This window comes from Podarcis pityusensis (assembly GCF_964106645.2).
Source record: "Podarcis pityusensis genome assembly, chromosome: 2".
In the NCBI taxonomy this organism is placed as follows: domain Eukaryota; kingdom Metazoa; phylum Chordata; class Lepidosauria; order Squamata; family Lacertidae; genus Podarcis; species Podarcis pityusensis.
Window position 1 is genome coordinate 106,305,592 of NC_138029.1, and position 24,031 is coordinate 106,329,622.

The 24,031-nt window shown below is 49.5% G+C and overlaps 1 protein-coding gene across 1 annotated transcript in view; it reads right to left on the reverse strand.

The window, feature by feature from the left end:
• Positions 1 to 6,966: 6,966 nt before the first annotated feature.
• Positions 6,967 to 24,031, reverse strand: part of QARS1 (glutaminyl-tRNA synthetase 1) — a 35,081-nt gene continuing 18,016 nt past the window's right edge. Inside the window, exons 12-24 of the mRNA XM_080995695.1 lie at positions 23,631 to 23,709; positions 23,420 to 23,528; positions 22,339 to 22,469; positions 21,382 to 21,474; positions 20,255 to 20,392; positions 19,072 to 19,159; positions 17,807 to 17,953; positions 17,576 to 17,680; positions 13,358 to 13,450; positions 11,499 to 11,626; positions 9,137 to 9,203; positions 7,695 to 7,820; positions 6,967 to 7,179 (exon numbers count right to left, since the gene is read on the reverse strand). Of these exons, the coding sequence (XP_080851821.1) occupies positions 7,129 to 7,179; positions 7,695 to 7,820; positions 9,137 to 9,203; positions 11,499 to 11,626; positions 13,358 to 13,450; positions 17,576 to 17,680; positions 17,807 to 17,953; positions 19,072 to 19,159; positions 20,255 to 20,392; positions 21,382 to 21,474; positions 22,339 to 22,469; positions 23,420 to 23,528; positions 23,631 to 23,709 (1,355 nt within the window). The 3' untranslated portion in view covers positions 6,967 to 7,128. The remainder of the gene's footprint in view (positions 7,180 to 7,694; positions 7,821 to 9,136; positions 9,204 to 11,498; positions 11,627 to 13,357; positions 13,451 to 17,575; positions 17,681 to 17,806; positions 17,954 to 19,071; positions 19,160 to 20,254; positions 20,393 to 21,381; positions 21,475 to 22,338; positions 22,470 to 23,419; positions 23,529 to 23,630; positions 23,710 to 24,031) is intronic.

A 24,031-nucleotide genomic window follows, 5' to 3' on the forward strand; every position in this document is an offset into this window, starting at 1 on the left:
GCGACAGCTCCGCCTCCAAGCCGCGCGAGAGCTGCGCGCCGAGTAGACGCCCCTCGCCTTAAAGCGGACGACGGAGGGGACGGGAGGGGTAGGAGGCGGGGGAGGGACCAGAAAGGGGGGATGAGGGATGAGGGTGCCAGGGACCCCAGTGCCGGATTTAAGCATAAGATAAACAAGCTATAGCTTAGGGCCCCACTCTCTTGGAGGCCCCCCAAAATATACTTCTTCTTAATTGTATTTCACTATTAATATACTTCTTCGTTGTATTTCAGTTCAACAGTTACTTTGATAAAATACATATTTTGTTATGTGCAAATGGCTTTAGATACCTATTAGGTCCATAAATTGCCATATAGCATATATTCAACACAAAAAACAGTGGCAATTTGTTGTTGGCAAAGGACAGCTGGACATATAAAGGGCCCCATTGCCATCAGTAGCTTAGGGCTGAGGGGCAGGTTGTCCAGCTCGCCTGCTCTTGCCCATCTATAGTTCAAAGCCCCACTCCAATCCTACAGCTCTTCCCCCCCCCAACCTGGGACCCTCCAGATATTGTTAGATGCCAGTTCCCATCAGCTGCAGCCAGCAGGGCTAGTGGTTAGGGATAGGTCTTGCAGTCCAGCATCATTTGGGGAGCCACAGGTTCCCCTTCCCTGGCTTACTGTGCCCCCTCCCCCAAAAGGTTAAATTCTGCTTCACCCCTATACAGGGCATCCCTTTCTGCTCCTTTGTGCCGGCTCAGAAAAGCTTGTTGCACCAAGGAATTTAAGGACAAACCCCCCAGTGTTAATCTGGACACTTACTCCTAGGGCAGATGTGGCTGGGTCAACCTCCCAACAGCCAGACATATGGCTAATAGTCGCAGATTAATGGGAGTTGGTGTCCCACAACAAATGAGGAATCATGCACAACCTTGCAGACTAGTAAGATTTTTCTCTAGTAGATATCCTAGCAAGAATAAGCAGTCCCTTCTACAACTGTATAAGCCATTACAAAACCATGAAATCACCCTTTTGGTTAGACAGCACTCTCCCCGCACACCCCTCCGTTGTAACCTGACATATTTCCGCAGTATATTTTTGTAAGCAGGCCATAGTTTCCAGTGCAAGTCCCTTGCTTCTGGGCAAGCCTGACAGAGAGTCTAGGAAGCTTTGAAAGTATTACAGGAATCATTCCTAAAAGAAAGAAACACTACCTAGGCCAGGAAGAGTTGTTTCATAAAATATACAATGTTTTTATTTGAGAAGAATGGCACGAACAAACCTTATGGGAAATTCCCAATCTCAATTAATCGCTCATCTTTATGTATTGTATTATAAAATAACCTTCTATAAAATACCTAGATTTCCATAACACGCTGGTTCAGAGAAAATCCCAAACTGTTGCACACTGTTTTCATGAGTAGCAGGCAATATGCACTTTGAGATTTGAAATGCTGTTCTCTAGAGCAGATTGGTATTCTTTTTCAGTTGAAATGGACTCTAGTTTGTAGTGAAGGAAAAGCCAAGCAGCTATAGGCCTCTATCTGCAGCTTTGGTAAAATGCTGTAATATCCAATCAGCAGCTTGCATAGAGTTGCACCCCCTTTGAAACTTTATAGCTACTGGTAAAGGCTTGTGGCAGCAATGAAAAGATTTTTTTTACCCACAGGAGTTCAGTTCAAAGAGGGAAAATCCTGCTATCACAAATTTAAAGCGGCATAGCCACAGTTTGAAAGCTCACAGTTTGAAGCTACAGAAACATGCCTTTAAGGAGGAAAAAGTCCCTAATTTTCAGCTAATACAAAGTTATAGATAAATCTTAGAAGAGTTCTCATGATGGAGCAGCTGAAGAGCTCTCTAGGGCACGATTCAGTAGAAGAGCTTTCAGAATGGCACACATCCTTTACAGCTATTGAGAGATCAGATCATATAATAAAGGAGGTTAACACCTGCTCTGTGCAGCAGTGCTGAACAAAGGAAACACTTTTGCAGACACAGAGTCTGTTCCAGGAATAAAGAATTCAGAGAATGATCAACACAGTGTTCCGCATCTCCCCAGCAAGTCCACAGTTATGAAACATGGAGCTGCATCTCAAGCAATCCTCACCATCCAAAACCTTTCCCTAGGCTTCAGCAAAGTTTCTCTTAAGAAATTCAGAGAAATAGCCCCAGCTTGGTTCACACAGAACTCCGCCCTTCCCCATGCATGTTAGCAATAGAAATCGTTTACAAGGAATCTTAATAGCAGTAATGCAGCTTGCTCATTCGAGATTTGTGCAAATATGTGAAATTCAGATGCAAAAACATAATTTGTATGAAATAATGTAAAATCTGTTCCGAATTCTCATTGAATTCAGTGGGACAGATAATTGGATACAGGATTGCAACATTAATTTGATTTCCATTTGTTCCCAATAGCCTTATTCAAGTGAAAAGGGATTCAGCAGTGGGGAGACCGGCAAGCTAATAAATAAGAATTGATCTCCAACAAAATCCCGCAGCACAAACGGAAATTAGAAAGCACATTCTTTTATCACAAGCACATTTCCTCTCCTTTCTTGCAGAGTAGTTCCCCTAGAAAACAAAGGTAACTAACCTAGCAATATATCTCAGATGGGCTAATTGACTGTTTAAGCAGTTCCTGCTGTTATATTATGCTGCTCTTTGCTGCCAGTGGCTACTAAAACTGTCTCTATTATCTGAAATGACAACAGAAGCAGCTGTGGGCTCAGCAGATCAATCTGAGTCCACCTGAACTTGAAGCCAGTTCAACCAAAGGCTGAATATTTTAGTTTCACCGATACTATGCAGAAACATCACACCTATTATGGCTGGATAGACGACTCTAGCAGTCAATCACATGAAAGCAACCATTCTCTCCCAAACCTACAGTAAAGCTATTCTCTCTTGAAGAGTATCACATTATTGACAAACCAAACCTAGCCAGCTCACATGCCACACAGAGACCAGAAGTCAGTACAGACAAATTAATAAACATGTCCAAGTTTGTTTTGTGGCTAAAAATGGGAAATGATTTAGCATCTGGATGAAATAACTCTACACTGCTTGGCTGGCACTATTAACTACTTTTCCCCAGCTTGCTGCAGCAGAGCATTGAAGGCATCTAAGCCATATTTGTGGAACTAGTTGGTACTTTTTTAAAAATTACATGAAGGTTCGCTTCCTCCCATTTGTCACAGGCTGCATTCACACCATACAGCTGAAGCACATGGTGTCCCCCAGTGAATGCTGGGAAGTGTAGTTTACCCCTCATAAAGGTACAATTCACAGCACTCTTTTAAAAACTACCATTCCCAGGATCCTTTGGGAGAGTTCATGCGCTTTAAATGTAAGGTATGTGCATAGTTTGCTAGAAAAGTATCAAATATACCTTCTCTCCAGTATGGAGGAAAACCTGTATGGTCCATGTATGGGGACATATTTATACTACTGCTGGCATTATATCTCTCCGTTTCCCCTCTCTTCTACAATGGGAATAACCATGGCCTACCACACAGGATTGTTGTGAGATCACATTAAGTGTGTGCAGTTGGGTACTGCGGCTGCCAGGCTGAAAACAAGAAACCAGCTCCCTAAAAGACAAGCTGGCAATAGCCCATTATGTGGGTCAGAGGTGGCTCAGAGAGGTTTTTGCCATCCTAACCCACCACGCTCCGTTGGCCCCAGTGTCTGTTGCGTGTGCCCGGCGGGGGGGGGGGGGGACGATTGCCACGAGGCTTCCGGCAGGTGCTTCACCCAGGAGGGAGAGGGCCCAGCCTGCCTCCATCTCTTACGGCCCGCACCCCAGGGACCAGGCCGGGCTGTGCCAAGCCTGCAAAGGAAAAGCACAGGCTGCTTTAATATCCCCATGTGCTTGCTGACAACCTCCCACTCCACAGCACCAACAACCGGCCCTTAAGGTGGCACGGGCCAGCAGCAGCAGCAGCAGCAGGTGACACAACTTCGGCTGCCATCACTCCAGCAGAGCGAGACGCCGCCGCCGCTGCTCGGCTTCCTCCGGCCAAGCTTCCCCTGGCGCGCGGGTTTTGCACTGCGTACTCTCTCTAGTTATTCTTTCGCAGCAGCGACATTGCTCAGCCAGCACCCGTCGCGCGTGGGTTGCTTGGGGGGGGGGCGCGCGCGCACAGAGCGACCCGCGCGGCTTTCCGAGCCAACCCTTCTCCAGCCCACCTTAACAAGGGCCTAGGCTTGCTAACTTTGCAGCTAGACCTCGGTGTTTGTACACACTGCAGAAAATGTGCAGGACTTTAAAGGTGCAGCGACCCTCCCGCATCCAGCCTTTCTTTCTGGGAGGAGAGGAGGAGGCGGCGGGCGAGTCACCCGTGCAAGAGGGAGCGAGCGGTGGCCCGGGATCAGGCCTCTCCGATCAGGGCCAAAGGTGAACCGAGGGAGGGAGAGAGAGAAGGATCCCTAGCCTCGTGCGCAGCGGCGGCTCTTACGCGCGCGGACCCCGCGATGGCGCAGCCGGTGTCGTGTGCTTTGCTCCGTCCAAGCGGGCAAGGCGAGGGCGGAGAGCCGGGAAGCAGTCCGCATTTCCCAGAAGCAAGCGCCGCAATGGGTACTGCGAGCCAGACAGGCCTTGACAGCGGAGGGCGGGCTTGATTCGGGGCTTGGCGAGGAGGAGAGGGAGAAAGCCGGAATGGTGCAGCCGAAAGGGCACTGCGCGGCTGGGCTGGGTTGCAAATCAAGCGCTTGAAAGGGTTGCCTTTTGCAGAGCCGGACAGGCGCGGAAGGAACGTTCCTGCCTTTGTCATTGATAAAAGGGCTTGCGGGGGAAGGGGGGGGCGCTTACGGACACCAGGAATTGCTGGCATCCGTTGATCTAAAGAGACAATGGCGTGCACCTCCGGGGCTGAAGCCAAAGCGCTGCGTTAGCAGCACCAAAGTGACCTCTGCAAGGGTGCAAGTCTGGGTGGGCAGTGTGTATGGAGGGCCTGGGCTGCCCAGGCGACAAGCCTCGCCGATGCGGTCCAAAGGAAGGCAGAGCAATGCACCGGCTTTGCTGCAGGAATTGCCAACCCGCTTAGGGATTTGTGTAGGGTTTATTCCATAGGGTCCCCCCCCCCTCCAGATGTCCGGCAAGGCAAGAGGAGGTTTAGGATCAAAGTCTGCCTTCTCCTAGATGGGCTATCTTCCCAGGTTGACAGGCCCCATCTGCCCCTCACTTCCCACCTGGTTCAGCCAGCAAAGCTGTTTGCTGGTTGTGTCACATGCTGACAGCTTTTAGGAGCCACAGGTGAGAGCTGAGTGCAGGGTTGGGACCCACTTCCTCCTCTCTGTCCCCCAAGATTGCTTCTGCTACCCCCCCCCCATACTCAAGGTCGCTGAAATATCTGTTCAGCTGCTCGCTGCTATGGTTTACTTTTATTGCCATCGGTTGTAAATTCCAATAACTGGCAAATCAAGTGCACCTCCCAACACAGTTGGTATTCTGCCATCTTCCTTCTCTTCTATCAGTTAATTTATCCATTTCTGTCCATTTTGAATATTTTAATAGCCGCTCTCAGTCCGTGGGGATTTGTTGACATTTCCGTTTTCTAGCCCACATAATTTTTACGAAGAATTTCGGGTATCTAGATCTAAATCATGGAGGACAAGGCTGTACCTCCACAATTGGGGGGCAGTATGCCCCTGAATGCCAGATGCTGTGAATCATAAGTGGGTCGAATTCTGTTGCGTTCAGGTCCTGCTTTCAAGCTGCTCAAAGGCCTCTGGTTGGCCACTGAGAACAGGATGGTGACGAGGTGGGACCCTGGATGGATGGAGCAGGCTTGTCTTACGTCCTCAGTGTTGATTTTGTTTAATTTAACAAAATCAACACTGGGCCAAAACTCAAGGTTCTAAAGATAAAATGGGGAGTTGCAAGGGGAACCATTCGTGCCACCTGGCACTCCTTATAGGGTTGCCATATTTTGAAGAGCAAAAAAGAGGACACGTTTGCCGACTTCTGCTTTTAATTATGGATTGCTGCGACACAACTCTCATTTTACAGATCCATGAAAAAAAGAGGATGTCTCCTGGAAAAAGAGGACATATGGCCAACAAATGTCCTCCCTTGTAAAAGCAGAGCTAGGAGGTCAGACCTTGGCTGCCTTCTTTTACAAACGCTATTGAAAGCAACACTGGTTGAAAGAGTGGTCTGATTTAAAATACCGATGAGAAAGGCTCTCTTCCCCATTGCCCATTTCTGATCCATTGTTATTGAAGTGCAAGGCAACTCTCAGATGGAGATAAAATGCGGAAATAATAATAATAATAATTTATTATTTATACCCCGCCCATCTGGCTGGGCTTCCCCAGCCACTCTGGGCGGCTTCCAACAAAATATTAAAATACAGTAATGCATCAAACATTAAAAGCTTCCCTAAACAGGGCTGCCTTCAGAGGTCTTCTAAAAGTCTGGTAGTTGTTGTTCTCTTTGACATCTGGTGGGAGGGCGTTCCACAGGGCGGGCGCCACTACCGAGAAGGCCCTCTGCCTGGTTCCCTGTAGCTTTGCTTCTCGCAGTGAGGGAACCGGCAGAAAGAAAGACTGCAAGGAGGAATGGGAGCTGGAAATACTCTCTGAAGGAGATGAGGACAACTCTTAAAAAATCATTCATACCTTTAGCCCCATCTAAGTGCAGGTGGTAGCCTCATCCTTAGTCCTAGACATACAACCCACCTAGAATCTTACTTCTGTGGGAAACTGTGGCTTGAGGAGGTGTGGAGAGGCTCAGAATCGGATGCGGCTTATCTGCCCATCGGGACTCTCTCCACGACATGCCTTCCTCTCCAAACACACCCGTCGGGTGCGGGGCGAGCACCAAGAAATTGAAGGGGAGGAATCATAATTCTAGTTTGCAGCCCCACTTCAGAAAGGCAATAAATATTCTTTGAACCTGCAGATTCAAATCAGTGTACACACACTGATACACCCACACCCACACACCCTTGCATGCAATAGCCAATAACACAGGAAAACATAAAGAGGCTCCCTTTTATTGATGTGATGGATCTGAAACCAGGATGCATGTTAAGGCAACTGTGCTGGTGCTCCATGCGACCATCACCCCCTGCCATGCAGGGGAAGAACGTGACTCCTGAGCAACTTGGGGCAAGGTGAGACACCGCCTGCAGAAGCATCATCACACTTTCCCAGGATCCTCCTTCAGAGTCACCGTCCGGTTGAACACAAGCTGCAGGGGGAAAGCAAGCAACATTAGCAAGAGTCCTTTGCCAGCCAAGTTCTTCCTCCCCATCACCTCCCATTTTAGAGAGCGGCTTTTCTCTCTAATCGGACCTTGAGGCCTTACAGGAACCGTTAAGAGACAGAAGGAAGCTCAAAGGCAGGTTCCAGGGAACATTTGGCCCTCCGGACGTTGCTGCACGACTCCCATCATCTGCAGCCAGAGTGGCAACACGGCCGGCGGCAATGGGAGTTGTAGTTCAGCAACACCTGGAAAGGCAAAGGTTCCCTGTCAACACAGGGTTTCTACTGGTATATCATCCCTGGCAGGAGGCCCCATCTGACCTCTGGCTGAAAACCTCTATCAAAGGAGAGAGTCTGACATCTTCCAAAGCAGTCTGTTTGTTTCACCGCTCGTCCTGTCCAGAAGTTATCCCTCACGTGCAGCTGAATTTTCCTTTCCTTGCCATTTGAACGAGGGCAGGGGGGAACCCTTCCAGGTTTTTGCACCTTTTGGGAACTGACCTTTGCACCCGTGCTGTCAGGATCGACTGAGAAATAGCCAAGCCGTTCAAACTGGAATTTGGTAAAAGGCTTGGCCCCACACACAGACCTGTCCACCAGAGCCTCCTCAATCACAGAGAGTGAGTTCTGGAATGGGAGAGAGAACAGAGAGAGAAAGATGGAAAGGAGCGGGCAGGAAAGACTAAAACAAGGCAACAGAACTTCTCTCAGATGGGCAGGCCAAAGAGTCTTTAGCCCTGCTGATTAAAATATGCAACTTTTCTCTACTCACCAGGGACGCCCCACCCAGAAGGCAAAGTGAGGTGATCACCTCAGGAAACGGAATCCACAGAGACAGCAGATCCGGCCTCCAAGGAATGCGCTACCTGCTGCTGCCATGGTGGCAGGGACGGGTGTGGCGTGCTCCTTTGAGACCCTATCTGCCGCCACCTTGGAAGCCCCCACCATGCTGCCTCTACAGCGGTCTCTTCCTCCTGCCCTTGTTCCTGATGTAGATCTTCACTCATCCCTTCTTTCCTGGCCCGGAATTGGGCCGGCCCTGCTACTCACGGGTGCAGCGCATGAGCTCTTGTGGTTACCTGCCTTCACCAATTTTTACATGGCTTGCTTGGGAGGAGATGCCCAGGTTGGCAGGCGCACACTGATCCGCACGCTCCAATTTACTTATATAGGTAAAGGGACCCCTGACCATTAGGTCCAGTCGTGGCCGACTCTGGGGTTGCGGCGCTCATCTCGCTTTATTGGCCGAGGGAGCCGGTGTACAGCTTCCGGGTCACGTGGCCAGCATGACTAAGCCGCTTCTGGCGAACCAGAGCAGCGCATGGAAACGCTGTTTACCTTCCCGCTGGAGCGGTACCTATTTATCTACTTGCACTTTGACGTGCTTTCGAACTGCTAGGTTGGCAGGAGCAGGGACCGAGCAACAGGAGCTCACCCCGTCGCGGGGATTCGAACCACCGACCTTCCGATCGGCAAGTCCTAGGCTCTGTGGTTTAACCCACAGCGCCACCCGCGTCCCTTAATTCACTTATACCTCCTACCAAATTGCACGCCCACACACAGGTGTTGGCCTAGCAGGAACCACTTTACAAAACTCCTTAGCAAGGTGTACATTGTTAGTCCAATGAGATGCTTCCCTGGCAGTTTCTTTCTGCATTGTTAACCTCACCTCTTAATAATAAAAATGTCAATTTCTAATATTTTATGCCCGCTCGTTCCTCTCCTTTAATCTTGTCATATTATATAATGGAATGTGATACCTTCTTGTTCTTGCAATTTTCTACTTTTCCATTAAAAAAAATAAAAATGGAGTACCCCCTGCTTCTCAAGCCACACCATTTCTTTCTCTCAACATAGCTCTACCTCTTCCTCCTCCCTCCTTCTGTCTTCCCTAGTCCAAGGCATTCATAACAATAAAACACTCTTCTGGGCTCAGCACTCACAGGATTGACATCACTCAGGAAACCCTGTGGCACCTCTGCGGGGTCTTCGGGGTTCTTGTGCAGGAACCTGCAAGCCACAAAAAAGGTTTATAGTCACACTGAGGATGAGGTTCGGCTGCCGGAACAGAAGACAAGAGGGTTCTGCTGCACAGGCCGGCCAATGGCACTCTCGTATCCTAAGCACGGCTCTTCCAGATGCTCTCTGTAGGCCCTGGGGAATGAGCCAAGTCCTTCTTGGGCTCGATGTTACTTCTACCTATGGTGTCAGGTCTACTCACTGGATGGAGAAAGCTGGGCAATGCAGACGGCCAGCCTCACAGAAGGTCCAGCCCATGTTCAGTGAGCTCATCACAACCCTGACTTGGCAGGAAGCAGCAGCAAAAGCGTTATCTCAGGGAGAAACTCCTCTTTTGTAATGGGGCAGCTGACAAACTTGATGTAAGCTCCCCCATTAGCTACTAAGCCGATGGAGCGGAGACACTTTGCTGTAGGTCGGGAGGCAATTAGCCTTGCCGGTTTGGGTTTTCTCTGCCAAGTTTAGTGCCGGAAGTCTTATTTTGCCAATCTATGAAGATCTGCACTGGTTTCCAATTCATTTCCAGGTGCTTGTTTTAACTTTGAAAGCCCTACATATCTTTGGGCCCAGCGCCCTCCAAGACTGCCCTACTTCCCTATGAATTTGTCTGAATATCAAGGATGAAACATGACGATCATCTTCAGAGGCCCTACATAGGGTGTGTGTGTGTGTGTGTGTGTGTTTTCCAGTATTAGGCTTCTTTCAGCCGTAGCATCTGGAACACCTCCCCCTCCTTCCCCTGGAGACTTCTGAGGCACTGAGCTGAAGTCTTTCTGGTGCCAGATGGCTTTCTTTTTGCCCAGACTACCCAGAATTCCACAGGAATTGTGCACGGTTTAAACCTGACTTTTACTATGGCCGAGTACAGATTAGTGAATCTTGGTTTAAAAAGGCTACGTCTGCGTAGTTGCTTCGCTGCTCCCGTCACGCAACTGAGCAAACAACCAGGAATCCACAGTTAACAGTAGTCTGAACTGGGAAATGGTAGCTAATGTCTTCCAAGCAAGCTGGAATCTGAAGCCATGGTTTAAAATTGCCCTGTGGTTCCTGGCTTGTTCAGAACCATGGTTTCCCAGTTTGAACGTGACAGGAAACTATGGTTAGCTATGACTTCTTCACTTATTTTGCTACCCCTGCAAATGGAGAAGCAAAGCAGCCATATACAGGTTCCTGAAGCTTGTACATAGTGCACAGTTCATCCAAACATGGCCGGCACCTCTGCTGTCTCTGTTTTTATGAGTTTTAGAACTACCGTATTTTTCGCTCTATAGGACGCACCTTGTTTTAGAGGGGGAGAACAAGAAAAAAAAATTCTCCCCCTCTCTGCGAAGCGCCCCTTCAGCGAAACGGCAGAAGAAACGGAGCCCCTTCCATTTCTCCTGTCGCTTCGCTAAAGGGGCGCTGCGCAGAGAGAGGGAGAATTTTTTTTCTTGTTCTCCCCCTCTAAAACAAGGTGCGTTCCCCCGAAGCCTCCGGAGCGCAGCGGGAGTTCCTGCTGCGCTCTGGAGGCTTCAGGCAGCTACCATGGAAGCCTGAAGAGTGAGAGGGGTCAGTGCGCACTGACCCCTCTCGCTCTCCAGGCTTCAGTGAAGGCAACCCGAAGCCTCAGGAGCCCGGCGGGAGTTCCCGCCGGGCTCCGGAGGCTTTGGGTTCCTTTCGACCTGCTCTTTGGGGCTGGCGGGGGGGAAGCGCTGCTTTCCCCCACCGCCAGCCCCAAAGAGCAGGTCGCGGAGCAGTGGAAAGGAGCGCTCCCTCTGCACTTCGGAGCGTTGCTATCGCTGAAGCCAAGGAGCCTGCCTTCGCTCCATAGGACGCACACACATTTCCCCTTAATTTGGGGGGGGGGGAGTGCATCTTATAGAGCAAAAAATACAGTATTTTAGTTATTTGAGCTGCTTTGAAAGAATAGTTCTAAGAGCAGCGTACAAATTCCCTAAGGAAACAAATAAATTGGAACGGTATAATAAATTTTCCCAGAACCACCACCTTCCTTCCAGATATAGTTATAAGTTTGATTAAAACAGATGGCGTTTCAAGATAAACTCAAAAAATGTTGGTACCTAGTTCTGTCCACCCTCCTTTGAATACCTAATACCACTATGCAATGCTTGAATATATAGCATCCGTGAGCTAAACCCAGGGGAGGAGAGAGACAAGATAAGGAAGTGGTTTTGACCCCTGTTGCCTATTCTTCTTCCCAGGAATAATAAGATCCAAGGTCAAGAGGCACATGGGGAGCCTTCTCAAACAACAGATTTGCAAAGAGGTAGCGATCCTAATACTCACAGTCGCTCATACTGTCGAACCTCACACACGAGAGGATTTGACACCCAGTGGATAAAGGCTTTGGGTTTCTCTGCTGCCTCCGACTTTGTACAGGTCACCTCTAGCTCTTTCACACGTCCATTGGTGTCCTAGGCATGGATATGAAGGTCAGTTCCATGTGGCTACCCAACCACTTTGCCATCATGCTTCAGGCATCTAGCTCCTCTCAAAAAACACTCCCTTGCAATGTGGAGCAGATTGCCTTCCTCATCTCTTCTGCTCAGTGCAGAAGAAGGGAATGAATTTGCGACGACCAGCTCACTTGCTCTCGCATGAGCCCAGACCCCAAATCCATGTCTGTATCTCCCTAAAAGTTCATTGCAGTTCCATTTAACTGACTGGCGCTAGCTTATCTGGCCAGTTGCAGAGAAGTCAACAAATTATTTTCCACACTCTGCCTCATAATCAAGAGACGTTTTGGTTGTTTCTTCATATCAGAGAGAAAGAAAAAGGATTCTATGGCTGCTCAACAACTGCAGGATGACCCCACCCCCCACCCCCAAAAAAGTTGATTCAGAGCTGATCTGCCACACATATAAGCTATTTCAACAGGACACAGAAGAAACTAGGAACTTACAAATATGAAATGCTTCAAGACGCTATTCATCAAAATCACAGTCCAACAGGAACCAAAAGCAAAATTATCAGGCCACAAAAATATATCAAACGCCAGAAAATGTTTGGACATACAATGCTTTCTTTTAAAACATTGGGTGAGGGCGGGGGGGACGACACTCCAATAAACAGACTTGGGCTCGGCAGAATTTCATTTAGAAAAATGTATAGGGTCACCACAGAGAAGGCCCTGCTGTGCTCTTGCAGATAACTCCTCATAGTAATAGTACTGGTTTATGCAACTGCATAAAGGTAAAAGGTAAAGGTACCCCTGCCCGTACAGACCAGTCTTGTCCGACTCTAGGGTTGCGCGGCCATCTCACTTAAGAGGCCGGGGGCCAGCGCTGTCCGGAGACACTTCCGGGTCACGTGGCCAGCGTGACGAAGCTGCTCTGGCGAGCCAGCACCAGCGCAGCACACGGAAACGCCGTTTACCTTCCCGCTATAAAGCGGTACCTATTTATCTACTTGCACTTAGGAGTGCTTTCGAACTGCTAGGTGGGCAGGAGCTGGGACCGAGAGACGGGAGCTCACCCCGCCGCGGGGATTCGAACCGCCGACCATGCGATCGGCAAGCCCTAGGTGCTGAGGTTTTACCCACAGCGCCACCCGCGTCCCATGCAACTGCACAGGCAGCAGCAAAATGGATTTCCCCCTCTTTTACTCCAATCTCGGGGACGAAATATTCAACTGGAGAATGTAACCTAGGAACAGGATGTTGGGGCAGATGGGCTTAATCACACAGTGCCTGCAACAACTTTGGGTAGTTCTAGCCTTAGCGAGAGAGATACAACTTAAGCTTCAGAAATCACTGGAGGAGAGCCAGGGAACTGGTGTATATGTGTGTGTGTGTGTGTGGTATTTCCTTTTCTACTACTGCAAGCAACCTCAAGACTTATTTGATCAAAAGGCAGGTGTGAGATCTGTTTTTTTAAAAAAGAACTAGATTTCACCGCTTGCTTGTGCAGACAGACGAAAACCACTAAGCAGGTAGCGAATTGGGAGAAAGACCTAGCAGAGCCACAGCTGGCTCAAGGAGTCTTACAGAGCTGTAAGCATAGCTGCTGGAATGGTCCATGAGGCTGATCTAAGCCGAGTGCCACAGCTGATGTTTTCTTTTATGGGAAGCTCTTAGGCCCTGATCTACAGGGATAGCTGCAGAACTGCAGTAAGAGGGCTGTAAGGAGATGCCACGGCAGACTCACCTTAGTTATGCTCTGGACAGCAATGACGTAGCCCGTGTGCCTCAAACCCACTGGCTGGCCAGGCGCCAGGCGCTTGTAACCTTTCTCTGGCACCTGCCAGGGAAGAGATGCTAACGTCAGTGGAGACCAAACAAGGGGAATCAAATCACTTCAATCCGCTGGCACATGGATGTAAAAACGTTCTGTACTAAATTGCCAGTTCTTATGGGGCCAGGCACCTCCCTCACAGCAGGGATCTGCAACATAGCTCCCCGTAGTTATTCTCAAGAGATCCCCATAATAACAATAATAATTTATTATTTATACCCCGCCCATCTGGCTGGGTTTCCCCAGACACTCTGGGCAGCTCCCAACAGAATAATAATAATAATAATAATAATAATAATAAATTTTATTTATATCCCGCCCTCCCCAGGCTCAGGGCAGCTAACACCAGGTATAAAAACAATTGATTAAAATACAAGTTAAAAACAGGATTAAAATTCAACATTAAAATGCAGCCTCATTTCAGTAGAAACTCAAAAACTTTTTGGGGATGAAAACGTCAAATCTTCACCAAGGCCAACTATCCAGACTGGTCCCACGTGGGCCAGAAAAAAGCCAGGGAAGTCCCCAAATAGGAGTTCCATCACAGAAGGAAAAGGAAAGAGGGGGAGGGGATCAGGCTGATTCCAAGCCAAAGGCCAGGCGGAACAACTCTGTCTTACAGGCCCTGCGGAAAGAATATTAAAAACATGATAGAACATCAAACATTAAAAACTGCCCTAAACAGGGCTGCCTTCAGATGCCTTCTAAAAGCCAGATAATTGCTTATTTCCTTGACATCTGACGGGAGGGCGTTCCCCAGGGCGAGCGCCACTACTGAGAAGGCCGTCTGTCTGGTTCCCTGTAACCTCACGTCTCGCAGGGAGGGAACCACCAGAAGGCCCTCAGAGCTGGACCTCAGTGTCCGGGCTGAACGATGGTGGTGGAGACACTTCTTCAGAAGCATCTCTCCATAGGACATGGCAGCCTCAGCCAGAACCACATAGCTAGCAATCAGATGGGCACCTGAACTCTCCAACGCTCTGTACGAACAGGCCCTGTCATAGCTCAGGATTCACCAATCACAGGAAGGGGGCAGAGTTAGGGCTCCTGGTGAAATCTGGCCAAGATGATGACCTGGTTAATGTGCCTGCAGAATGTAGCCTGGTGTGGGCGGTCAGAGAACAGCTCTTAGTAGAAGTGGGCATGGATATTCCAGGTGAAAAAGGCAAACACTTTGCTTCCAGTTTAAGAGACTGTCAAATGAAGCTCAGACAGAAAACAAGAGGCGAGGGAAAGGTGTGCCCTTAGAAGACTGGGGGGTGGGTGGAAATAAGCCTCATTATAATGTGTTTGCATGACAAAACATACTTTTTAATAATATAACCGTGTGTGTATACAAACACTCAGGAACATATAAATGTATAACATTTATATTGGGCAGTGCAGTAATTCTTTATATTTTTTATGTCACATGTAGTGGTACCTTGGGTTACATACGCTTCAGGTTACAGACTCCGCTAACCCAGAAATAGTACCTCGGGTTAAGAACTTTGCTTCAGGATGAGAACAGAAATTGTGCTCGGGCGGCGCGGCAGCAGCAGGAGGCCCCATTAGCTAAAGTGGTGCTTCAGGTTAAGAACAGTTTCAGGTTAAGAACGAACCTCTGGAACGAATTAAGTACTTAACCTGAGGTACCACTGTATTATTGGACAAGGAGCATCTTCCCAAGTAAGACAGGTGCCGATTGCAAGCTGCCAGTCTGTCCAAGCACAGAGCAAAGGACATGGATCTGGGGTTCAGCTTATCTACCACCAGGCCTAGTTTTGGCAGGAAAGCCAACCTACATGAACAGGGCCCCTTTGGGTGCCACGAGACATGTTCTAATTTTTAAAATCTGTATTTTTAAAAGATCGTGCAGAGATGGTCCAGGCCAGTAGAAGTGGCCACAAGGTGGACTTCTAATACAAACAGCCAATAACGGATCCAAAATACACTCTCCGAGTCAGAGGAGCCGGCGCTACCAAGAGAAGTGAATTAATCTGCAGTGCATAGAATCATAGAGTTGGAAGAGACCACAAGGGCCATCGAGTCCAACCCCCTGCCAAGCAGGAAACACCATCAGAGCACTCCTGACATATGGTTGTCAAGCCTCTGCTTACAGACCTCCAAAGAAGGAGACTCCACCACACTCCTTGGCAGCAAATTCCACTGTCAAACAGCTCTTACTGTCAGGAAGTTCTTCCTAATGTTTAGGTGGAATCTTCTTTCTTGTAGTTTGGATCCATTGCTCCGTGTCCGCTTCTCTGGAGCAGCAGAAAACAACCTTTCTCCCTCCTCTATGTGACATCCTTTTATATATTTGAACGTGGCTATCATATCACCCCTTAACAACCTCTTCTCCAGGCTAAACATGCCCAGCTCCCTTAGCCGTTCCTCATAAGGCATCGTTTCCAGGCCTTTGACCATTTTGGTTGCCCTCCTCTGGACACGTTCCAGTTTGTCAGTGTCCTTCTTGAACTGTGGTGCCCAGAACTGGACACAGTACTCCAGGTGAGGTCTGACCAGAGCAGAATACAGTGGCACTATTACTTCCCTTGATCTAGATGCTATACTCCTATTGATGCAGCCCAGAATTGCATTGGCTTTTTTAGCTGCCGCGTCACACTGTTGGCTCATGTCAAGTTTGTGGTCAACCAAGACTCCTAGATCCTTTTCACATGTACTGCTCTCAAGCCAGGTGTCACCCATCTTGTATTTGTGCCTCTCATTTTTTTTGCCCAAGTGCAATACTTTACATTTCTCCCTGTTAAAATTCATCTTGTTTGTTTTGGCCCAGTTCTCTAATCTGTCAAGGTCATTTTGAAGTGTGATCCTGTCCTCTGGGGTGTTAGCCACCCCTCCCAGTTTGGTGTCATCTGCAAATTTGATCAGGATGCTCTTGAGTCCATCATCCAAGCCATTGATAAAGATGCTGAATAAGACCGGGCCCAAGACAGAACCCTGTGGCACCCCACTAGTCACTCTTCTCCAGGATGAAGAGGAACCATTGATGAGCACCCTTTGGGTTCGGTCAGTCAGCCAGTTACAAATCCACTGAGTGGTAGCATAGTCAAGACCGCATTTTACCAGCTTCTTTACAAGAATATCATGGGGCACCTTGTCAAATGCCTGGCTGAAATCAAGGTAGGCTACATCCACTGCGTTCCCTTCATCTACCAGGCTTGTAATTCTGTCAAAAAACGAGATCAGGTTAGTCTGACATGACTTATTTTTCAGAAATCCATGCTGACTATTGGTGATCACAGCATTCCTTTCTAGGTGCTCACAGACTGTTTGCTTAATGATCTGCTCCAGAATCTTCCCTGGTATTGATGTCAGACTGACTGGGCGGTAATTATTTGGGTCCTCTCTTTCCCCCTTTTTGAAAATAGGGACAACATTTGCCCTCCTCCAGTCTGCCGGGACTTCGCCTGTTCTCCAGGAATTCTCAAAGATGACTGCCAGTGGTTCTGAGATCACATCTGCCAGTTCTTTTAATACTCTTGGATGCAGTTCATCTGGCCCTGGAGACTTGAATACATCTAGACTAGCCAAGTATTCTTGTACTATCTCCTTAGTTATTCTGGGCTGTGTTTCCTCTGCTGAATCATTTGCTCCAAATTCTTCTTTTCTTTATCGGAGAAGACTGAGGCAAAGAAGGCATTGAGGAGTTCAGCCCTTTCTGTGTCCCCTGTTTGCATTTCACCATCTTCTCCTCTTGGCATGGAGCAGTGCAGGCATGGCTGCCATCCAGAGAATGCAAAAGCTACACAAAATTGCTGAAAAAATGATAAAGGTGGAACCGCAAATGACAGTGGTGACTGCCAAGACCACCAGCAACTATGGGCAACTTGAAGATACATAACCTAAAACACCCTCCCATACAGGAGGGATGAGTGGAGACAGCAAAGTCCCTTTAAAATAAGAGAGAGCCTTTGTGCTGACGCATTTTACAAACCCCGCTTTCTAGCAAGGAAGAGATGATGCCTCATCTGCTCCAGAGTCCTACAGCAGGATGAAGTACGCCCCGCTGGCATCCGGTTGAGGCGCCCACAATTTTTGCAGCACCCCATTCTGTGCCCCCAGCGGCACAAATATCAGCTTTCTTCTCTTCCTTAATACATTGCCTCTCCCTCCCATCCACAGGCTCACCTCCCGGAAGTCACTCTGCTCAATATAGATGGTTGGCTGGAAGGGGACTTTGTGGAAACCTTTGGTCTCATCAGCGGGGAAATTGGGTACGTCGATTTCTAAGGTCTGTAAGGAAGAAAGGAAGGATTGATGCACACTCGACGGGGGTGCTAAGAGAGGTCTAGATTTTACAGGGAAGTGGGCAAGGTGGCAAGACACCCAGACCCCACGCTGCAAAGGCCGCAGGCTTACTTTGTGCGGTGCGGGAAAATTGACGATGGTCACGCACAGTGGTTCCAGGACGGCCATGACCCGGGGCGCCTGTTCGTTCAGCACCTCCCGCACACAGGCTTCCAGCATATGAGGCTCCATTGTGCACTGGGCGACTGTCACGCCCACCTGTTGAGAAGAGGTTGGAGTGAGCCAAGCAACAGGGAAAGGCCAAGCTACCAGCTCCAAGCAAGAGGTGGGGGACATATTCTCTCTCTCTCTTTCTCCAAGGCAGCCTTTCTCAAGCTGTGGGTCCCCAGATGTTGCTGAACTACAACTCCCATCACCCTTAGCTAGCAAGGCCAGAGCTCAGGGATGATGGGAGTTGTAGTCCAACAACATCTGGGGACCCACAGGTTGAGAACCGCTGCTCCAAGGGTTGAACTCCCTTTGGGGAAAGTGGTCCCCAGGGGAATTGGGGGGGGGCCTACACACTTGTAGTGGGAGGTGCCAGAAGACGCACACCCCATTCGCTCACAAACTTTCCTCTGCTCGGCTCCCACACAGAGACAGGAAACTGAAAAGAAAGGGATCTGTGGACATGGGAACAAATCTCTTCTTGAATGATCAGCTCACTGAGCATAGGAACGGCAGGGGGAAGGAGGGGGTGCGGGGCAGTCTCGATTAAGAAGTCTGACAAGATGGATTAGGCCCATGAAGCAGAGGTTCTTCATCCCGGCTCTAAGGGGAAGATAGCCGCCGTGTCGCTCAGTGGCAGAGCATCTGGTATGCATTCAGAAGGCCCCAGCTTCAATCCCTGGCAGTGCTGGGAAACCCTGGAGAGGCGCCACCAATCAGGGCAGACAATACTGAGCTAGATGGACCAATGGCCTGACTCGGTTTAAGGCAGGCTCCTATGCCAACACCCAGGCCGTTTTCAGGGGCCACAATCCCAATCTCTCCAATGCCCATATGGCTCCAGGGAGATGGCACTTTTCCCTGCTGCCTCTGGAGGCATGGAGACAGAGGGGGCACCCTGTGGCTGCTTAGCAGGAATCCAAGAGGGTTCCTTAGCCAGGTCCACGTTGAAGCCATGTAACTGAGGAGCATCTCCACAACAAAGGTGCTGGGGGTGCGCCCTGCTGCTCACACCATGCCCCAAAGGAAAAAGTGGCGCGTAAGCTCCATGACACGCAAGCAAAACCCGGAACAGGGCCTGAACTCTGTACCCAGCACCCCGTGGCATTTAGGCACCCACGCTTTCCCCTTGGCCAAGATGCACTGAACCCCAAAGGACATGTCTTTACCCTGGCGCAGAAGTTGTTGATTGCCTCTGCCGGGAAGCCCCGGCGCCGCAGAGCTGTCAGCGTAAAGAGTCGTGGGTCATCCCAGTCCCTGGAATGGCAATGGCAGCAGTGAGTGGCAAGAGGCAGAAAGAAGCCTTGCTCCTAGTTCCTTCCCAGCATGCCATTCATGCATCCCTTCTTCCCTCCCCTCCAACCTGGGACTACAGCACCGAAGTGAAATAGGGCCTTGTTCAGCAACCAAGGGCCTAAGGGCCGCTTGGATGGGTGGGTTTGAAGTATGCATGTGCTAGATTCTCCTATAAGCCACTTTGAGGATCCTTACATCAAAAGGTGGGATTATAGAGCTTTTAAAATGTCTGAGGCTGCCAGAGGGAGAGGATGCAGCAGCAGAGGACCCCTCTATCCAGCTGAATTATTGCCTTCTTAGGCAGATGTGAAGGGCTTTGGCATTCAGAAAGCCCTCCAGGTGTTCTTGGACTGCTATTCCAACCAGCCTCAGCCAACACGACTAAATGGCAAGGGATAATGGGAGCTGTAGTCCAATGACGTCTGCAGGCACCATACCAGGAAGGGAGCGCTGCTCATATTACAAAAGCCCTTTCCGCTGTTCTAACGAAACTTCACAGCCTGAGGCACTGGGCCATCCAAGGAGGGACGTGAACCCAGGGCTGTGGGGAGGGGCAGCATTAAGGGCTGGGAACAACTCTGGGGATGGATCACAGATTTTGCCCAGAGATGGGTAAAATGAAGCTCATTCAGGGTATATTGCAAGTGGATTGTTCCATAAAATTACAGTGGTACCTTGGGTTAAGTACTTGATTCGTTCCGGAGGTCCGTTCTTAACCTGAAACTGTTCTTAACCTGAAGCACCACTTTAGCTAATGGGGCCTCCTGCTGCTGCCACGCCGCCGGAGCACGATTTCTGTTCTCATCCTGAAGCAAAGTTCTTAACCTGAGGTACTATTTCTGGGTTAGCGGAGTCTGTACCCTGAAGCGTCTGTAACCTGAAGCGTATGTAACCCAAGATACCACTGTACTTGGGAGCCTCATGTTCCTGTTATGAATCTGAAGCCGATTATATTTCGTGAACTACCTTGGAAGTGGTGCTTTGCCCTGAAAGGTGGCATACAAGTACTTCAAATAATAATAATAATAATTTTAAAAATCAAACTTTGTTTCTCACCTGACAGCCCCTGAATCTACCAGGCGAATGATTTTGCGTTTGGAGACCACCGTGTAGAGGAGATTGAGGCGCCCATACTCCCACTGCACAGGGCAGTAGACATCCAGAGCATTGCACAGCCAGAAATAGGAGGAGCGTCTGCCAAGAGAGAGAAGAGCAGCAGCTGTCAGAGCAGCAGCGGGGAACCTTTCTCCAGTCCGGGGGCCGGATTCCATGTTGGGCAACCTCCTGAGGGCCGCATGGTGGAGGGGGCCAGAGGCAAAACCAGTCACAGGAGCACGTGGAGCATTTTGCCTTCAGTCCGCTTTCTACACTGTCACACAGCTTTCCCTATCCTCCTTACATGCAGCCAAGAGGTTTTATTGGAGTTCAACAAGGCAAAAGAAAAAAAAAGTCAAGGAAATTACAAAGCTTGGATAGTGAGGGGTGTGGCCAGAGGTGAGTCCTGAGGGCTGGACAAAAAAAAGTTTTGAGGCGGTCACCTTGGTTCCTGGGCCTAAGACTCCACACCCCTGTGACAGGTCATCTATAACAGGGAAAAGCAGATCGGTTCCTGTCAAGAGGCTGACGTCGGCTACCTGCTTGTGACTAGCTTTGCAGAATTTGTTTGGCTTTCGGGACTCCTGTTTTTGAGCAAAAATAATTATGAGATGAGAGCAGGACAGAGAACCTACTAAAATCCTGCTGCATGCTCAAGGCAGAAAATCCAGAGGCAGAGCGCCCCTGACAGACAGCCAACTATCTGACCTCTGTTCAAAGGCCTCCACTGAAGGAGTGGTCATTAGTTCCACCACTGAACTCATCCTCAGGAAGTTTCCCCTAGCATCCAATTGAAATCTTCCCTTCTCTAAATTAAGCCCATTAGATCTAGTTTTCACCTTTGCCATGAGGGCCAGAAGCTTGTGTTCCACTAGAAGTAAAACCAGAATCCTCAGGATAGGATATCCAAGTGGCAGATTCTGCCCCTGTACAGATGAGGAGTCTACATCTATAGAAACCCAAGCCTCCTAAATCTGGGATTCTATTTCTCCACATAGGATAAGGGATTCAGGCCTGTGGTTGCTCCCCACAACAGGAGAGCGTCTCAGCCACTTCCCAATCGAGCAAGGAGCTCTGTTGTCTCTCACCTGGCCTGGAACTCTTTGGTACAGAGCGAGTGAGTGATGTTCTCTATGGAGTCGCAGAGGCAGTGTGTGTAGTCGTAGGTGGGATAGATGCACCTGGAACCCAGGGTACAGCCGTAAGGTCAAGATCTACCAGAACCAGAACCAGCCCACCTCTATGCAGCTCAGCTCTTTTTCCACCCACGGCCTACCCAGCCATCAACCCCATCCCTCAAAATGCTCTTGCAGATCCACTGTCCTACCACGGCATGTGCCCTTGCTTTTAATCTGCTTGGGGGAAAGGCCAGCCTTCCCACCTGAGGAGAGCAAGGGTGAACTGCTGCCAAGGCGATGGCATCCTGTTCAAATTCAGAAGCACTCTCCCTTCCCCCCGTCCCCAAATCCGAGAGCCCCAGCACAAGCTTCTGAGCCACAGCTGCCAAAAACGTTTACTGGATTTGTGAGCCGCCATTTTCCAAGGCCCCTGAGGTGGTTTGTAAGTTTTAAACAGCAAAACAGACACATGATATGAAACGTAAAGAGACAAGAGTCCGATGGGGGCCAACTGGGAGCCGATGGTATGGGGGCATCCTCGGCCTGGCCTCCCTCACTTCCACCTTCCCTCAGAGTACGCAGGTCTTTAGGGGAAGGCGGGGGAAGGTTCTCGCCGCAATGGTTCTCCTCAGGCCATGGATGGTTCTCTCAGGGCCTGGAGGTACGTGTGCTCCCCGGCCTAGTCTCCCTCACTTCCATTTCCCTTCAGGGCACGCAGGGCTTTCTTAAGCAGCCCCAGAGATGGGAGCGAAGGGCTGCTGCACACACATTAAGCCCTATGGCACAGTCATCCGTCCCAACCGAAAATGCGGGCCAGAAACACCTAACCCATCTCTGAAACAGCAACCCCAAGCGAGATCTTCCACAGGGTTCCCACCCAATCCTCCAGCACCCACACCAGACACACACACACCCCGCCTCGCGTACCACTTGTCCCCGGTGCGGTGATGTGGTGTGTATTTGATGCGGTAGGCGACGGGGTCCATCTTCCCGTCTTCCATCACCAGCTTCATGCGCAGGGTGGCCTCGCCCTCTGCAAACTTCCCCTTGCGCATGTCCTGCAGAGGAGGAACCCACACTGGAGCTTTGAGCCAGTCAGACATGAAAGCTCGCCACGAGGTTAAAAAACAGCAGCTTCTGCCGCCTCAGTTTTTGCCTGGCAGGAGCAGCCTTCCAGTTGTTCTGCTCTACAGGCAGACACATAAAGTGGTACCTCGGTTACATACGCTTCAGGTTACAAACGCTTCACGTTACAGTCTCCGCTAACCCAGAAATAGTACCTCGGGTTAAGAACTTTGCTTCAGGATGAGAACAGAAATCATGCTCCGGCGGCGCGGCAGCAGCAGGAGGCCCCATTAGCTAAAGTAGTGCTTCAGGTTAAGAACAGTTTCAGGTTAAGAACGGACCTCCGGAACGAATTAAGTACTTAACCCGAGGTACCACTGTACTGTGCAACAAAGGCTGCTCCCCAAAATGCCAAATTCATGCCAATGAAGCCCAAGGAATGCGATCAGAGCAACGTGTTGTTGTTTTTTTACTTATTTTACAAAATTAATCCTGCTTCCAAGATTCGGTTATTTCAATGAGTTTTTGACCAGTAATGAAAGGAAATAAACTAAGTGGAAGGGCCCAGATAGAGGTAGTCAACATGCGACCCTCCAGATATCTGTTGGAGTACAACTCCCATCATGCCTGACCATGGGCCACGCTGGCTAAGGCTGATGGGAGTTGTAGCACCATGTTGGCTACCCCCAGATTAGGACAAAGGACAATAGCCATCTAAGGAGGGCTGGGCGAGAGGTGTACAAAATAAGGACTCTGATTGCTGGAAGCACACCTGTATAATTTTATGAGCCATCATCGATTACTACAGGCATAACCATGAGGGCTAGAAACTTGTGGTGGTTGTTCTAAAAAAAAAAAACAAAAACCAAAAAGGCAAGGCTGAGAATGCTGAACTCTGTAGCAGGGGAAGCCACCCTAGATTGCCCACATGAAATGGGAGTACCTCAAAAAGCAGGAGCGATTCCTCGACCGGCCGGTCTCGCCATGGAGAAGGAGGAGGATTATGTCCCTTGATTTCTTCCACCTTCTGGTGGCAAATGTAAGCATGGCCCCTGAGAGATGGAAAGGACACAACCAGTCACAAGGGAAGAATGCACCTATGGCGGAAGTCAGGTGTTAACCCTTTCCCCCTTTTCAGCATCCAGCCTCCTCACCTCCGGATGAGATCCACCGCCCAGGTGTACAGCTGGTCAAAGTAATCGGAGGCGTGCGTCACCGCATAGGGGGTGTATCCTGGGGGAAATAATGCCAGGTCATAAAAAAGTGTGCCCCCTTCATGCCATACTTGGCCCAGTCCCCACCGCTCCCCTCAAGCCCACGTCTTAGGGCAACAACTCCCCGAAACCCACCCTCAGACATCAGGTCGGTCACTGTGAGAACAGGATGCTGGACTAGATGGGGCCATTGACTGCATGATCCAGCAGGCTCCTCTCATGTAAACAAGCTGTTGCTACTCCTAAAAGCTTCATGTAAACAAGCCATCCGTAAGGGCCTCATTGTTGCACTTGAGCTTCACACCACAGTGCAAATTGGGCTAACCAGTGGTTGTTTTTTC